This window comes from Mus caroli, chromosome 13 (genome assembly GCF_900094665.2).
Source record: "Mus caroli chromosome 13, CAROLI_EIJ_v1.1, whole genome shotgun sequence".
In the NCBI taxonomy this organism is placed as follows: Eukaryota; Metazoa; Chordata; class Mammalia; order Rodentia; family Muridae; genus Mus; species Mus caroli.
The window spans coordinates 38,182,782-38,200,242 of NC_034582.1; the positions used below are offsets into that span (position 1 = coordinate 38,182,782).

Genomic DNA, 17,461 nt, shown 5'->3' on the forward strand with positions numbered 1-17,461 from the left:
CATCAGATCCCATTACAGATGGTTGTGAGCCACCATGTGGTTGCTGGGAATTGAACTCAGGACCTCTGGAAGAGCAGTCAGTGCTCTTAACCTCTGAGCCGTCTCTTCAACCCAAAGAGTAATTTGTCAGAAGTGGGATTTGAACCCATGCCTCCAGGAGACTATGACCTAAACACAGCACCTTAGACCACTTGGCCATCTTGGCAACTAGCATTGGATTCTAATGGTGCAGAACATCATGGCAGGAGCATTTGGCTGCTCACCTCATGGTTGCTGGGAAGCAAAGGGAAAGGAGAGAGAAGGAGCCAGGCTCCTTTTCAAGGGCAAATTCAAGTGACCCAACTCCCTCCCAGTAGGCCCCGTGTCTTAAAAGTTTCTCCACCTCCTGGTAGGGCCACAGGCTGGCAGCCAAGCCTGCAGCAAGCCTTCGGGGAACGTTTGAGTTTGTAGCTGCTGCAGCTCATCTCTGACTCATTCCGGAGCGCAAACGGAAGCAGAGGCTTCGGTCTTAGTCTCCAGTTCATCACACACAGGTCCCGACTGCGGACCCAGCCCTGCCTGCTCACAGAGTCTTTTAGCTGCAACGCCTCCGTGCATCTGAGGATTTAGAAATCATTGGAGAACAAGGTTAACATCTATAATATCTGCTTTATTAAAAAAAAATAGGCCGAGGTGTGTGGTCAGTTCCCTGAGTTTTAACTTTGTTCATACAACAATGTTGTGAGACCAGGCATGGTGACATATGCCTAAAAATACCAGCACTTTGTCCCCTAAGGCAGGCAGTACTGTGAATTGAAGGTCAGCCTGGGCTATAGATAGCAAGATCATTTATTGAATAAAAAAGATTATGCATGCATACATATGAATACATATGGATGTAAAAATATACCTACATGATATATGAATGTATGGAGAGAGGGAGACGTCTTATGTGAACTCGTTTGCCTCAAACTTGTTATTCTTTACATATTTAAACATATGTTGTCATTTCTGTTAGTGGACTTTCTCATTCAGTTTTTTTTTATTGTAGTATGAAACACACTATCATTTCTGAGTTAAATAGCTACAACTAACCTAAGCCTGTCCCCAGAGAAGCCTGGTTCTAAAAAGAACACAAGATTACATATATTATATATAAAGCATAAAATAGAATTAATAATTTGGAACATAATGTAACAGAATTTAGAATAACAAGGCCCACATGTTAATACTTGACAATTCTTCACTGCGGCCTAATCTGGGCTCTATTTTTCCCAGATGTGAACAGCAACGTCTAATGTCTGATTTTTAGGTTGGGCGGGAAGCCTTTCACGAGTGTTAGCAACACCGACTTTGGAGACATCTGCTCCTAGCAGACCTGACCTTTTTTTTGCCAGTTACTAAAATGGCACTCTCTCTACCAACACGGCTACTAGCAGTAAGACTCTTCTACTGAACCCAGAAACTGTTCTAGGACAATCCTCTTCCCACTTGGGCTAATTCAGAAAGATAAGGAGTCCTTTCTGACCCATCATAGTGACCTTCCAGGCTGGTAATTGGGAGGCTGGGGCAACAGGAGGAGCTCAAAGCCACGTCCATTTACATGGTGAAAAACCAAGGTGGGAAACCAGAGACCCACAGAGCTCCCCAAGGCAGCGCTGCAACCCTTGCACACAGATCCTTCTCCGAAGGTCCTCCCTCCACTGGCTCTCTCCCTTCCTGTTTTGTTTCAATGTCTTCAATCACTTCTCTTCACATAGCTGTCTGCTCTTTTCAGGAGAATTTTCACAGAACAATCTGTTAGTGAGCATAATTATTATAAGCCTGGAAGGAAAAAAAATGCTTTCTATTTAGCATTTTCGGGGTGGGGTGTGTGTGGAAATTCCCTTAGCTAAAACAAACAAGTCACAAGAACACAAAAGCAATCTTGCTCGCACCATTTAGATGCCTCAAGAGTATTTTTAAGAAGCCCAACTCCAGTTCTAAAATCAGACAGATGAAGTTGCTTCTGTAAACCTTATTGTCCACAGATATCTCCCTGGATCCAGCACCAAACCCCTGCTGGGTTGGATTATGAAACAATATGGAGAGACTCTTAGCCTGAAAGAATGTTGTCACAGGCTACAAAACTCAGTTTGAAGAATACAGACTCTTCATAGGCAAACACTACCCCTGGGAGAATAAACCCTTGCGTCCTGTGAGGTTCTTTCTAATCTCAACCTGCAGGACAGATTAAAATACTTAATAACTAGACAAGAAAGAGTCAGAGGGTATTTAACCTATTATACCATTGGCCAGCTGTAGCTGCTGGTCCACACAGCCGGATGAGTCTATGGGGCTGAATATGACTTCTACTTACACATCCCTCAGTTGCCTACGATACTCAGCCTCCCTCATCAAGTGCCCATCACATCTTCATGCACAGAATATGAATGTAGTGTGCCATGGCCTCTTGTCTGTGGCTTTGCCTTCCCTGGCATCAGTTACTCATGGTCAACCACTGTCTGAAAATCTAAATGGAAAATTCCATAAAATAATTCATGCATTTTCAACTGCGTATCATTCTAAACAGTGAGGGGGAACCCTTGCGGGGTGTGTGTGTGTGTGTGTTTGTGTGATATGTGTGTGACATGTTTGTGTGTATGTATGTGCATGTGTGTATAAGTGTATTTGTGTGTATGATGTATGTCTGTGTATGTGTGTGATATGTGTGTATATATGTATGCATATGTGTATGTATGTGTGTGATATGTGTGTATATATGTATGCATATGTGTATGTATGTGTGTGATATGTTTGTGTGTATATATGGGCATATGAGTGTGTATGTATGTATCACATGTGTGTATTAGTGTATTATGAGTGTGCATATTATGTATGTGTGCACATGTGTGTATGTGTATATGTGTGTGGCATGTTTGTGTGTATGTATGTGCATGTATGTATGAGTGTATGTGTGTGTATATGTGTGTGTGATATGTGTGCATGCATCCAGAGGGGATGTGCATATGGAGGACAAAAGCTGATATTAGGATGTCCTGCTCTGCAGCTCTCTCTACCCCTTGCTTTGCTGAGACTGGGTCTCTTCGTTAAAGTGGAAGCTTGCCGCCTTAGCCAGAGTACTCCCCACCAAGCCCTGGGAGCCTCCTGCAGACTCCCTTTGCTGGGAGCTGGCTTGTGCCACCACACCCAGCAGTCGCATGAAGATCTGAACTTGGGTTCTTGTGCTTGTGCAATGGTTGCTTTGCACATGGAACCATCTCTCCTGCCAGAGTCTTCCCCTTGCTGCTGCATCCAGTGCTCCACATGCCAGCCACTCCAAATTCATTTAGCAGTTATCTTGGTTATCCGCTCAACTGTCCTGGTATTATAGTGTCTGTGTTCAAGTAGCCTTTATTATATTTCATAATGGCCCTTATGTAAAAAGGTGGTAAAGTGGGCCATTTGTAGCTGCCAAAGACAAGCTGTGAGGTGCTTCCTTTAAGTGAAAAAGAAAGGGTCTCTACTTACAAGGACAGAAAAAAATCATGTGTTGAGTTTTCTAGGGAAAACAGTGTACATAAACAGGCCAGGCAATTGCTGGCCAAAATCAGGCATCCACTAGAAGTCCTGGACCACTCTGCTAAACATGCAAAGTCCTGGAAGCTGTGTGCCCTCTAACTCCAGACTACCTCAGTTACATTCTGTACATCCATTCTGTCTCCTGTCACAACAAACAAAGCACCCACCAGGCAACACCCCTCAACCCCCACCACATACATATACACACACACACACATACATGCACATGCACACACACTACATACACACCACACATACATATGCACACATGTGTGTACACATACACACACATGCATACTCACCACACACACATGTGCACACATATGTGCACATACCACACATGCACACTCACTACACACATGCACCACACGCATATACACACACACATATACACATACATACATATTTACACATACACACACACACCAAAAACAACAGTGTAGCACTCTTCTGTGCTTGTGAACAATTTGGAATTTTTAACTTTGACTTAATTTTTGTACTATACATTTAGGCCAAGTCTAAAAAATGATAGGCCAGATTTGAAAAATACTTCCTTATTTTGTGATTAATAGCCTATTGTTAATATTTAATGAGTATACTAGTTATCTTGTGCTTAGGTAACAATGGCAACAAAGCTGTGACTTAAAACAACTGGTTTTGGTCATGTCAACATTCTGCAGACCACAAGTCCAAGTTTAAGATGAGCCACGATCCCCACGAACCTTTGGAAGATTTCATCTTTGTCTTTTTCCAGCTCTCATGTCAGCTTTCCCATCTTGGGCCCATCTTCATGGGGCTTCCTCTTTTTGTCCGACTCTCCCATGTGTCTTTTAAAGACAGGACTTATTGTTATTTTAATTAAACCTATATATGTATATGACTATGTGGGAGTGTGTACATCTGAGTGCAGTGCCCACAGAGGCCAGAAGAGGGCGTTAGATCCCCTGGATCTGGAGTCACAGTCAGTTGTACTCTACCTGATGTGAGTGCTGGGAACCAAACTTGCATCTTCTATCAGCACACACACCACTGAGCCACCTCTCCATCACCTCCTGTGTGTCTTTGATAAGAACACTTGCTATTGGGCCCACCAACATAATTTAGGGTGGTCACCTCATCTCAAGGTCTTTGGCTATGTCTGGAAAGATTGAACAAGATCACATCCACATGTTTCAGATACAGATACAGGGATGGATGCCATTCAGCTCACTGGGGCTAGGAAGGAGACAGGAGATACAGACAATATAGAAGCAGAAAGGACAGCAGTTTAAGACAGGCAATGACAGAAAGAAAAAAGGAGTTTCAAACCTTTCTTGCATTGTGGATATATGGTAAATTTTTTTTTCCAAAGTACACCCCTCTGAATGGTTCTATATCTGCCTGGTATTGGCCTAAATGTGTCCTTTTCAGTAAGAGTTAAGGAACTTCTTAAACGTTATGGCTTGGGAATCAAATGTCCCCCGTAGGCTCAATGCTTGGTTTAGGCTGATGGAACTGGTTGGGGGATATTGTGGAACCTTCTGGAACTATTCTGGACTGAGAGCCTAGATGGCCAATTTGCATACTGCCACAGGGTTCTCCTTGTGGGTAGTTGGCCTGGCCTCTGATCTAGGATCTGCTCGTAGTCCAGCAAGTGACAGTAAGAAGTCACGGTTCCCTTCTCAACAGACTTGGCCACCACTGTGCCTTTTAGTACCATGATGTGCTAATACAACCCCAAACATGAGTGAAAACAAGTCCTCTTTCCCTTCACTGACCTGTGCTGGGAATTCTTCCACAGCACCAAGAAAAGCAGCAGATACAAAGAGCATAACAAAAGCTCTTCCCTTAACTCTGCCCACTCACCATTCCTAAACCATGGGGTTTTTGGAACAGAGTACGCTCAGCTTCTCACATTTAGATTGGGAGCATGTCAGGGGCCTCTGACGTCACCATAATTTTGTTCTCCTCCAGAAAGCCCAGTTTCTGGTTACTGCCTTGCTGGCTGATGGCTGGCTGTCCATCCTCACCTTCAGAACCCAGCACAACTCCTTTCCTCTACGAGCTTGCTTGCCTCCTCCCCACTGCGCCTCTGACACCACCACTACCACCCTCCGGCCCCAATTGCTATGGATCAGCCTTCCATGGTCGCCTCTCTCAACACAGCTCCACCTTGTCCATTAAATCTCTGCAGGACCTCCTCCACACGAGGTCCCAGCCCAGATAATGAACACATTGTCCTCTGTGTCTATTCCTGATTGGAGATCTGGTGTTTCCATTCGGTGTGTGTTGTTGTTCTTACTGATGTCTGGCCTTTTACCAAGTGTCTCCTCTTCCCCACTAAACTTTAAGCCCTGTGGCACCAGAAGTCCTACCTTTTTGCTTTGGAGCTAAAATATGCACTCTTCCCATAGACAATTAATGGCATCACCAGACTGATTCCCGCAGGGGCCTCTCAGGCCTTACTGTGCATCCAGGTCTCTTGAAGATCTTGTTAAAATGCAGATTTGGAGGCAGAGCTTGGGATATGCAGTTGTAATAGGCTCCTTGAATCTGCAGGTCTTTGGGATTGCATCTCAAGTAGCAGAGTCTCTGGACACCAAACCAATTTATGTCAAGTGTAGGATGGGACGGGAGCAGGTTGTCATTCAAATAAGTGACAACAAGATGGATCATCATGGCTCCTTCCTAGTTAGATTATCTGGGTAAAAAGTTCGGGAAGACCACCGAGACCTGTTCGAGGTGACAGGACTCGTGGGGATGCTTTTCCCTTCAATATAATATATTCCCCCCTGCTTTTAAAGCTGAAGAAAAGCCCCACTGTATTTTTTTCTTTAATAAAATACTTTAGGATGGCCGTTTCCTTGATGCAAGGGAGAGGAAAACTGCCAACGGTATCAACTGAGTTAAGCCAGAACAGGCTAATCATTAGGCATGAGTTGTCTGTGGGTGGAGACAAGCACAGGCCCTGTAAAAGGCATCCCTTGGCACCACTGAGCTGTCTGTTAGGATGCTTTAACAGCCGACGTCAGAAGCAAGCTTCAGCAAGGAGGAACACAGTGCACAGAACAAGGTCAAGAGCAAACACAAGGAACACGTTCCCATCAGCCCCGTTACTTGCTGAAGTAAACTGGTGCCAGAAACTGCCAGATATAACCGCCAGCACTACATGTGTTGGACTCTGATCATCTTAGCCAACCTTCTGTTGTAGCAATAGGAGATGGCATCTCTGTCCTTCAGCCTCAGATATAAATCTTCATACATCTAAGAAAAACATGGTGCTGGTGGCGGCAGGGGTGAGATGATCTGTCAGCCTCCCGGTTGACTGTAGCAGCTGCTGGTTACACGTGGCTGCTATCCTTTTAAGTTGTAGCTAGTGCAACTGAGAAACTGGGTCCTAATTTTATTGCCCTGTAATGTCTTAGTACATAAATAGCTTCATATCACAAACAGGTACCATCGGGCAGCACCAGTTAGAGGCTGTCAACTCGAGGAGGACAGCTAGGAAGAGAGAGCACCGTCCAAGTAGCTGTCCAAGGCAAGCCAATTCTTCTTGCACATTTCTCTTAAATAAAAGGCCCCCGCCTCCAGGGCACATCCTTTGATATGTGAGCTTTTGCTAGCGGCTATGTCCGAGTCTGCTATGCTACAATCACAATGATACTTGGCCAATTAAGATTAGGACACACAGCCTTGGGTCAGGCTTAGTATTCAGGGAGTGAATAACAGATTGCTTCCAGTCCAGTTGTTTTAATGAGGCCAGGTGGGGTTGACGCAAGTCTTCTTATTCTGACCTGTGGGGCAGAGAGTGAAGTTGGAAAGGCTGGCAGTGTTCAAAATACTGTTTAGAAAAGATGTAATGTGCTCTGGACACACAGTTCCTCTCTTCTTGGCAGAGCTAAGAGGAAACCTAAGATGAAGGCAAGGCCTAAGGATTAGAAAATGTCTTTGCCCGTGACATGAGATTCATCCCTTTAGGCATCCGAACAACATCACAAATATATCTTTGTCATCTCCCAGATACAAGGTAGTATGAGCTGGGAACTCAGTGGCACCTAATCTGAGAAGAGCAGAGGCAGTGGTGACATTTACCTCTAGGGCTGATGACCTAGCTGAGAAAGGGAGATATTACCAAAGACCTTGACGGACACTTGTACAAAGGGGCATCTGATTAAAGAGAGCACCTCTCCAACATCTGCCCCCTACCCTGGGGCTGACATCCCTTCCAGGGCAGAGGGTGGCAGAGCACACCAACTTACCAATAAGATAAAAGTGAAACTGCCTGTGCCCGTTTGGGCTGACAAATGATTGGATGGTAGATTGTGTGCCTAGAAACAATACGAGGTAGCACGTGACCCTCACGGGGGCGGGGGGGGGGGNCCCAAGCCTCTCTGGATAGGGGAGAGACAACAGCAACTGGTCCTTGGTGTAGTTCAGTTTCCCAGAATAGTTTGAAGTTAGCATCCAGAAAGTTCTTGGTAACAACCGGAAGTGACTGTCCGACTGTACATTCTTTGATTGACACTATTTTGGTAGGCTCAAATAGAAGGACCCGGGTATGGTAAGGTTGGCGCACAGAGGGAATGGGACATTGTGGAGTCTGACACACCTGGCTGTAAATAATAGTTTCTCTTGTTTACAGTTCCTCAAAATCACCCCACCCCCACCCGGAGCTTGTTAACTGTTACAGAATCCCGGGTCTCAATAATGGCCCAGGAAACCAGAATCTCCAGGCCCCAGAGTGTTTGTTTGTTTGTTTTTAAATAAATAAAGCATTTAATATGTTTGTAAAGTGTAGCTTCTCTCAAAGCCTAGATTCCCTGAAAAGTTCTTTAAGAGTCTCGGGATGCCCTATAAATGATGAGTGGGTTTTAAACACAAAGTGACCTTTAAAAGTCACTCAGAACCATCAAAACCTCAACAAATGAGACTGTAGCTTTGCCTTCTTTCCGGAGCTGTTCTCTGGAAGTCTTCAAGGCAGACAGGGCGCCTGCCTTGCTCAGCCTGAGATCACAGAGCAATGGCAGCTGACGAGTATTCAGTGAACTAGCTAGTGTCCCTAAGTTGCATGTTGAGGATGGCTGGAAGATGGGTTTTCCCCTTTGACTTCAACTAAGGACCCTGGAGTAAAGTCCCCTTCATCTCGGGGAAGCTTTTCCACTGGAAGCAAAAGCAAGGATGCTGTAACAGGTTGTCTAGTCCTGGGTTGTGGTTGGACCCACCTGAGAATATAATTTGTTCTGGCCTCAGTTCCACCCTAGAGCTGGGACAGCTGCCTGCTGTAGTACATCTTGCTTGCGTTTGGCAGCGGGAGTCCTGGAAGGGGGTGGCTGTGGCATCCTGCCCTGAGTTTCCAGAGTGAAGGTGGCCACAAAACCTCGCTGGCAGGGAGCTGCGGGGCGCTGCGATTCACCGAGGGGTGGGGCTGCCCCGGGGAGGCAGAGCCCAGGAGACCCAGAGCTTCGCTGATAGAAAGAGCAGATTCAGCCCTCCGCAGCCCTTCCCACCTCCACCCCGCCCGGGGTCTCGGGATTTGTCCAGGCTCAAAGAGGTCAAGACCTCGAGCGCGCCATCCCGCCCTGCCCCGCCCCACAGTGGCGCTGGTGTGGCGTGGGGGCATGCGGGCGCGGCCGGGGGACGCGAGTGGCAGAGCGCGGGGCGGCGATCGGCGACCGGCCCCGGACGCTCGGGGAGCGGATGGCGGAGCCCACGCGCGCCGCGAAGCCGCGCTGCAGACAGGGCGCCGTGCCAGGCGCGGGCGCCGCCGTGAAGCCCAAAAAGAAAGCTTTTTATTTGCTGAGCATGAAGCCCCCGAAGGACCCCGCCCCCAACAACAATAACAACGTGTCGTTTGTGATCCACTGTCAACTGGGCAAGGAGATCAAGCACATTTGCAGCAACTGCAGCCGGGGGGAGGACGGCCGCGACGGTGAGTGCCCGGCGCGTCGGGGAGGTGGCGGGAAGGTGGCTCTGTCAGTCCACGGTCCCGGGTGCTGGCGGAATCTGCCACCTGGACAACTGTGGAGACCTTCGCTCCCCGCAGCCGGGCCCTGCACTTTGCAGAGTGTCACCGAGAGCCAGTGGGCTTTCAGCAGCGCCCAAAGAATCAACTGTAGGCTTTTTGATTTGACAAGATGGGGTCTTAGGGGATCTGTCCACAGCAGCAACAGAAGCTTTAAAAAAAATGTTAGACCTGCTCCCCCACCCTCACCCCCACCCCCAGCCCCATCTCTGCTGTGAAATTTTCGGGGTTACATTACAGATTGTGGGCTTCCTTCAGGTGGGGTCCCTGGAAGAAGTCATTGGCCTTGACCTCTGAGGGACCCAGCTCACTGAGCATTTGTGGGTTTGTTTGGCATGGTGTCTCTTTAGAGTAAAATATGGCTGGAGNATTTGTTTGTTTGCTCGTTTGTTTGTTTATTGGGTGCCACAGCTCGTCCCTCTTGGACAGATGCCCAGTGCTCAGAGTGGGGGAGGTGCAGGCAGCAGCCCTGGGCAGAAAGAGCCAAGGACCAGGGACAGTTGGCCCTGGAGCAGGCAGAAGCCTCTGCTTGTGTGTGGACTCCTCTGTGGAGGTGCCTATGTAGGATTCTGCTGGCAATTCCCCAACAGCCCGGTGTGCAGATTCCGGTGGGCCACTGAAGGTCGCGGGAAAGTTTTTAAGCAGCAGATGTAACAGAGGCCAGCCCTGAGCTCAACGCTTAGCTCCAGTTACACCTGCTTGTGCAGGCAGCTTTCCAGTGTTCCCTTTGGAAGAACAGAGATTACTTAGAACCCCCCTCCCAGTTCTCTGCCGGCCTCGGAAGTGCTCCGTAATGAAGTGACTGCCTGCGGATGGCCTAATGTCTTTTCAAAATTAGAGTCCTGCTCTCGTAATTATAGTTTTCTTTGATTAAAATGTGAGAGAGGCTGGGTGGTGTGGAGCGAGCAAGCGAGTCACCCAAGAGCAAACTGGGACAGTCCCGGAGGTGGGAGGACAGAGCGAAGCCCTTCCTGTTGGGTTTAATGGTATTTGAGTCACACATGTTGACATGCGTCTGTTTCTTATGCTGACTGCTAAACTGGAGACAGCAAGGTGAATGCATGTGAGCAGATTAATTGGACCCCAAACTAGACCTTTCCCATACAGTATAGTGGAGAATGTGTTGCGAGCCAAGCTACTTATTAAATGCCAGTCACTCTGTTGACTGAGCGGTATCCCAAATGGGCTGCTTCCCCATTCGTGGGAGTTTGTTTAAATGAGTGTCTCTGTGCACTACTATAAAAAGGGAAGGGTGTTTCTACACTCAAGGATATATGCTTGTGTATGTAATTATGAGCCCCATCACCGCTAACATGTACTGTGTGCAGTTCAAGGCTGGCATGTATTTTAACCTGCCATCTGCCTTCCTTTTAGGACTCATGCTTTCTCCATAGCCTCAAATTTCAGAATGCTCTCAGAAGTATGTACTCGAGGATGTTCTTGTATCACTTAACATGATACACATATTTAATTGCAGGAGATCCATATATGAGGAGGGCTAAGGTTATCATGTCTAAGTTTTACCTAATTTTGTACCACTATACCAGGTGTGTGGTACTCTCATTTGTTGAGCCAAATAAGAGCGTGGTACAGTTGGGTTCATTCTTTTTCTGTATGGAAGGAACATCAGAAAATTTTATTTCATTCATTGAGTGTGTGTGTGTGTGGGTGTATGTATGTGTGTATGTGGGTGTATGTATGTGTGTGGGTGTATGTATGTGTGTATGTGTGTGTGAGTGTGTGTGTGTGAATGCGAGAGTATATGTGTGTGGTGTGTATATGTATGTGTGGGTATGTGTGTGAGTGTATGTGAATGTGAGAGAGTGTGTGTGTGTGCATGTGTGCTTGTGTGTGGTGTTTATGTATGTGTGTGTATGTGTGGTTATGTGTGTGAGTGTGTGTGAATGTGAGAGTATGTGTGTGTGCATGTGTGCGTGTGTGTGTGTGGGTGTGTATGTATGTGTGTNTGTGTGTATATGTGTGTGAGTGTGTGTGAATGTGAGAGTATATTGTGTGGTGTGTGTATGTATGTGTGTATGTGTGGGTATGTGTGTGTGTGTGAATTGAGAGAGTATGTGTGTGCATGTGTGTGTGTGGTGTTTATGTATGTGTGTGATTGTGTGGTTATATGTGTGAGTGTGTGTGAATGTGAGAGTATGTGCATGTGTGCATGTGTGCATGTGTGTGTGTGTGTGTGTGCATGTGTGTGGTGTCTATGCCTGAGCCATGTCACCCATACAGAGGTCTGAGAAGAATAACGTCCAGGAGTTAGCTCTTTCCTTCCACCACATGGGCCTCAGGGATCTGCACCAAGCGCTTTAATCTGCTCAGCATTTCACCTGAGCAATGACCTTTTTAAAGTAAATGTATGCTCAGGGTTGAAAGGGGACAGATTTCTCCCAAAACTTATAGAGAAAGACCTTTCTTTCTTCTCCTGCTTTTTTCTTGAGGTGCTGGGGATAGAACCCCAGGCCTTAGACATGCCAGGCGAGCTCTCTCCTAAAGCACCACACTCCAACCAGAGAAAGATGCTTATGGTGGCTCTCCCTTCTGCAGCATCTCACTCTCTAAGTCTGCCTCATTCCTGACCAACCGTAAAGAGGCCACGTAGCTACATCCACAAAATATTCTGTCCCATTTAAGAAGTCTTCCTTAAAATGACAATTTTGTTGTAAACATTTGAAGCATATTTTTATAATTTTGCCATCTAAAGATCTCTAACCAAATGTTTTTTGCTGATATGTAGTAAATTTTAAAAGAAAAAAATAATTCTTGACTAGTTGAAGAGAATATAAAAATAAATTTAGCCACTAACTTTTTTAAATTACACTTATTCATTTGTGTGTGTGTATGTGTGTGTATGTTTGTGTGTGTGTATATGTATGTGTATGTATTTGTGTGTATATGTATGTGTATGTATTTGTGTGTGTGTGTATGTATTTGTGTGTGTATGTGTATATGTGTGTGTATGTGAGGGTGCATTGTGTGTACATGTACACATGCCACCACACATGTATGCAGATCAGAGGACACCCTATAGCACTTAGTTCTTCTTCTTCTTTTCTCCCCCAGAGACTGAACTGAGGTCACCGGATTGTGGTGTCCATGTCTTTATTTGCTGAGCCACTCACCAGCCACAGAAATTATCTTTTTTTTCAAGTTATTTTTTTAATGCTCTTAATATTTGTGCATCAGCCTTAAATATGGTTTTGTTGACCTTATTTTTAAGCCAATCGCTTTAATACTACTAATAACAATAAGCTGTAGAATAAATCCGCCACCCACTCATGGCTGCTTTGTGCTTCTGCCGGTCTTTGCTATCTCCCCTCTGGACTGAAGCTGCTCTCAGAGAGGGAGTGGAGGGATGTAGCACTTCAGTGCTAAAGGCCACAGAGTTTCAAACACAAGATAAAACAAAGGCAGATAGCAGTTTTCCTCAGAGCACGGGCATGTTAGTTCTTAGATCATTTTTATTTCTTCCCTTCCACAACATCTAGGGCTCAACCTTCCAAATGCAGTGACCCTTACATACAGTTCCTCATGTTGTGGGAACCCTCTCCCAACCATAAAATTATTTCATTGCTTCTTTGTACCTGTGATTTTGCTACTGCTATGACTCATAATGTAAATACCTTAAATACCTGTGTTTTCTCGTGGTCTTAAGTGACTTCTGTGAGAGGCTTTTTTGACCCTCAGAGAGGTTGTGATGCACAGGCTGAGAACTGCTGACTCAGAGAATTTGGAATTGTGTGTGTGTGTGTGTGTGTGTGTGTGTGTGTGTGTATGTGTGTGTTTATAGCTGTGTGCATGTCCTGTACTCTTACTATCTCAATAAGCTAAGCTGATCAGAGCCACAGATGAGGAGAAACAGCAGAATTTTCTGGAACATTTTTCAAAAGCTCTCCTTGATCTACTTGTTTGACAGGCTGACTGGTAGGAAGAGAGGGGAAAAAATTATCCCTAAATGAAGTAGAAATTGTGTATATTGAAAAGCTATGAGAAATGATTACATTGCCACTAAAATTTTATATTGGAAGTGACTAGGAAGGTACTACTTCATATATAAATGATTAAAAAGCAAACATAAGGGAAATATTTCAGTATATCTTCACGAAGTTTCAATTATTATTTTAATTCCTTGTGAGTCTTAATCATGGTGGCTTATTTTTAGAAAGCAGTCTTCCCAATGATCTCTAAGGTGCAGTTGGGGATATAGCTCAGTGGTCGAGCCTGTGTTCAGGTGTGAATCTCTGGGGTCTATCTCCAGCATCACACACAAACAAAATCATTTCTGTGAAGATGTTGTTTCAATAGAAAGAAAACATGTTAACAGTTATGAGAAATACTTGGGAGGCTCAGTCTTGATTTTGCCATGACATTTTGAAAGAAATAAAAAAGGCAGTTGGAAAGCGAGGCATTATTGGTTATTAATCAATATGCTAGCCTGTCTTGATGCACTTAGGTATGATTGCTGTTCTCCAGGCATTCACATGCAAGCATATTAATCCACTGATTTGCTGAACAGACCTCCAGGTTTCAGTTTAGAAGCTAAAACTATTCATCATGTTTCTTAGTCAACTCTCATATGATTTTTTAATGATTATTCTTTTTGAGACAGAGTTTCACTGGATAGCCCAGGCTAGCCCCAAATGCATAGGAACCCTCCTGCCTCAGCCTTCCAAGTGCTGGGATTAGAAGTGTACATGTATGCCACTATGCCTACTTTCCCCAAGTGGATGCTGAAGGGAGAATTGTCCTGAATCTTTGTTATGCTAACTGTAGGCTCTCAGCAGGACAGCCCTTTAGGGAAATATGCCCTGTGAGTTTCTATGGCCCACACCCCTACCTTTTACAGAGATCAGGGGAATGCAGAGTAGCCAGCCCTTCAAGATCAAGCTACCACTTGATGCCTGAGTTGCAAGCAGAAAGGTTCAGGAAGCAAGATGCAGCTTCTAGCAGTGGTCCACAGCTGGACCCTGGAACTTTCCTTTCTGTTTGCAAATAAAGCCCCTCCCCTTGCTAGCCGGGTAGGATATTACAGTATTATTTACCGCACGGAATTATGAGGATTAAATGAGATAATTGGTACAAAGCGCTTAGCATGGTGCCTGGCAAGGGAGCATGCTTGAGAAATATTAGCTGTGATTACGATCATTTGTCTGGTTATAGCAAAGTCCAATTTTGCCTTGGGTTTTTTCTTCTGCTGTACTATGGTGCATTGCCTCTTCTGTAATTAAATTTCTTGACTTGGGTCCAAGAGGAAACCCTTTTTCTCCCTAGATCATGGTTAAGACTTATATTTTGATATCCTAAGTAAAAGAACAAACAATATGGGTGGACCTAAATGTATACTGATGAAGTCCGTCTACAGACAACGCAGTAGTCGAAGTGGACAGATGGAGATAGATTTCAGTCACTTCTCAGAGTAAGGGAACGCAGAGGCGAGAGAGGAAGCAGACAGAAGGGCTGAGGGTGTAGTTTGGTGAGAAAGCACTTGCCTAAAATGTGGGATGCCCTGGATTTGAACCCAAGCATGTAAAGCGGGTGTGGGGGAAGGCCAGCAAGACATGCGAAATGTGCTTAGAAGGAAATGAAGGAGGAGTGTGTAGAGCCAGGCAAGTCTAATGAAGGTGGGCCTTCAGCCTCTGCTTCAGGTGTCAAGTCTTCAAGCAGCTGAGAGTTTCTTGACTTTCCCACATTATTTGTGAACTCAGCTTGTTTGTTCAAAGCCCTGCCCAGGTAATTGGTTAACACCAACAAGGACACCAACCAGCTATCCATTACCTTTAAAAAGCTTGGACTTCAGCGACCACAAGAAAGCAGCTATCAAACAGCTTGAAGACACTGGTAACGGGGTGAGGAAGGCAGGCAAGCTTCCCCAAGGAGGGGCCATTTGGAATAAGAGAAAAGGAGAGTGTTTCAGGTAAAGAGAAGAAGTATTTCACTGTGGAACATAGAAGACTGAAACCATGAAAGAGCACTGAGGGTCCAGGAAAGAGCGTTTGCAGGGGGAACATATGGAATACGGCAGAAAAAGACACAAACCAACAGAGGCATCCGTGAACACAGTGCCTGCTCTTTTCCAACCAGTTACATGAGTTATTCCGAGAAGCACTGGGAAGACAAAATCAAAAACAGAGAAGAGCCAGGGAGATGAAGGTAGACACACAAGTCCACTGAAGTGTGAAGTGTCTAAGAGGGAAAGCTGTGGGACTCAGGGACAGCAAGTGTGGTGCGTCTTGCTTGGAGCAAGAGAGGTCTCAGAAAGCCCAAGGAGGTTTTTGAAGGAGTTCCGATTTCATCTCCTGAGCACCATAGGCTTGGAAGCACAGATGACCTCACCAAGTTACCTTTAAAAACAAGCTTATGGAACACTAAACAATAGTTTCCAGGAACCAGAGAGGGTGTATATCACCATGAACTTACCACCCAGACTCCTCACTCCCAAATGATTCTGAAATACATTTTGGTGGGCTTTGGTCTTGGTTTAGCCTGGTTTTTGTTTTGTTTTGTTCTAACATTGCTAACATTACTGGTAGCACCTGGGAAGAACCAGACCTGAAAGAGGACTCAGCCACTGTGGCCATTCATAGCTCGGGATCGAATGCCCCTTGACCTTGAGCAGTCATTGTCAGAGGATGAAAATCCTGCACTTCTGACCTGCATGAGAAATGTGTTTTGCATTCTGTCTACACTAGCGATTGGAAATCATCACCTAATTTTATTTTTAGTGCAGTATTCCTTCTTCTTTTCTTTCTCTTAGGTATTTACTTGACTTGTTTTGTAATGAGGGTTGACCACAGGGCCTTGTTCACCGTAGGCAGGGGTCCCATCCATAGTTGTCTTCCCCCAACCCTCTTTGTGATGCCTTAGAGACAGGAAGGTGGCCTAAGGAGGTTTTAAACTTGCCATGCTCCTGCCTCTCCTCTCTGTGTAGCTGAGTTTACAGTCTTGCATCACCAGGCCTGACTTTAGCATAATATTCTACTCATGGATACTTTTGCTAATAAAATTCTTCTGTTTAAGTATCTGCCTGACACTTGACCCCATCTACTCATGTTCACTTTGGTTCCATTAGATGTCTACATATTTCGGAGCTTTATAACTTAAAGCAGAATCCTACATGCAGAGGTGATAAACCCAACTGAAAGATCAGTAGCTAGAATCTGTATATGACACTTATTGAGATTCTGTGCATGACAACTGTTCATGAGGTGGATAAAGAGTTCTTTACCTGTTTTCTAGACCCAAATGCTTCTTTCTGTGATTTACTGATCAATACAGATGGAAAGAACTTCTTGGACTTGATTGGACATTTAAGGCTTCAAGAAGAATCGAAGGGTGTGGCTGTAGAGTACAGCATTCGCCTGGAATGTATGACATCCTAGATTCAATTTCCTAGCACTGAAAAGGAGGGTCGGGAGTGTCAAAATGTCAATCTGAAGGGAGGGGCACCTTAACCAGTTGAGAGCTGCCATTAGCTGTGTATAATATCCTATTGCTGCCTGACAGTTGTGATGAACGCGAGGGCATGAATAGGGTCCAGCTGAAGACTAGCTAGCCAGAGTTAGGGAAAGAAGTGACCGTCTCTCCACCTGTCATGTTGTTGGGAAGAAAAGAGGAGCCCAAAGAAGGAAGGCTTCAAGTGAGAGAACCTGGATCTAAGCAAACAATCCAGGTGCCAAGATGGAAAGAGAAAGAATGAACTATTGATATTGCAGTCCAGCACAGAAACCATCCAGCATCTTAGCAGCAGACTATATGCAGACAGATATGGTGGGATTTCTTTAGCATTGCCACAAGGAGAGTGAAATATGGCCGTTGGTTAACTTACCTCTCAAATATTGATGCTATAGTGATCTTGGTGTGAGAAAAGAGACAAGTCTGAATTCCTGCCCTGAGAGGACCTGATAGCCCAGC

General features: G+C 45.3%; 1 protein-coding gene across 7 annotated transcripts in view; it reads left to right on the forward strand.

Annotated features, from left to right (window-relative positions):
* The window catches only part of Phactr1 (phosphatase and actin regulator 1), a 455,390-nt gene that overhangs the window by 226,156 nt on the left and 211,773 nt on the right, over positions 1-17,461 (forward strand). The window contains exon 1 of one of the 7 annotated variants that reach the window (XM_029468521.1): positions 8,896-9,448. The exons of the other annotated variants lie outside the window; for them this stretch is intronic. Coding sequence (XP_029324381.1) covers positions 9,217-9,448 — 232 coding nt within the window. The 5' untranslated portion in view covers positions 8,896-9,216. Of the gene's footprint in view, positions 1-8,895; positions 9,449-17,461 lie in introns of those variants that run through there. 7 annotated transcript variants of the gene reach the window in all.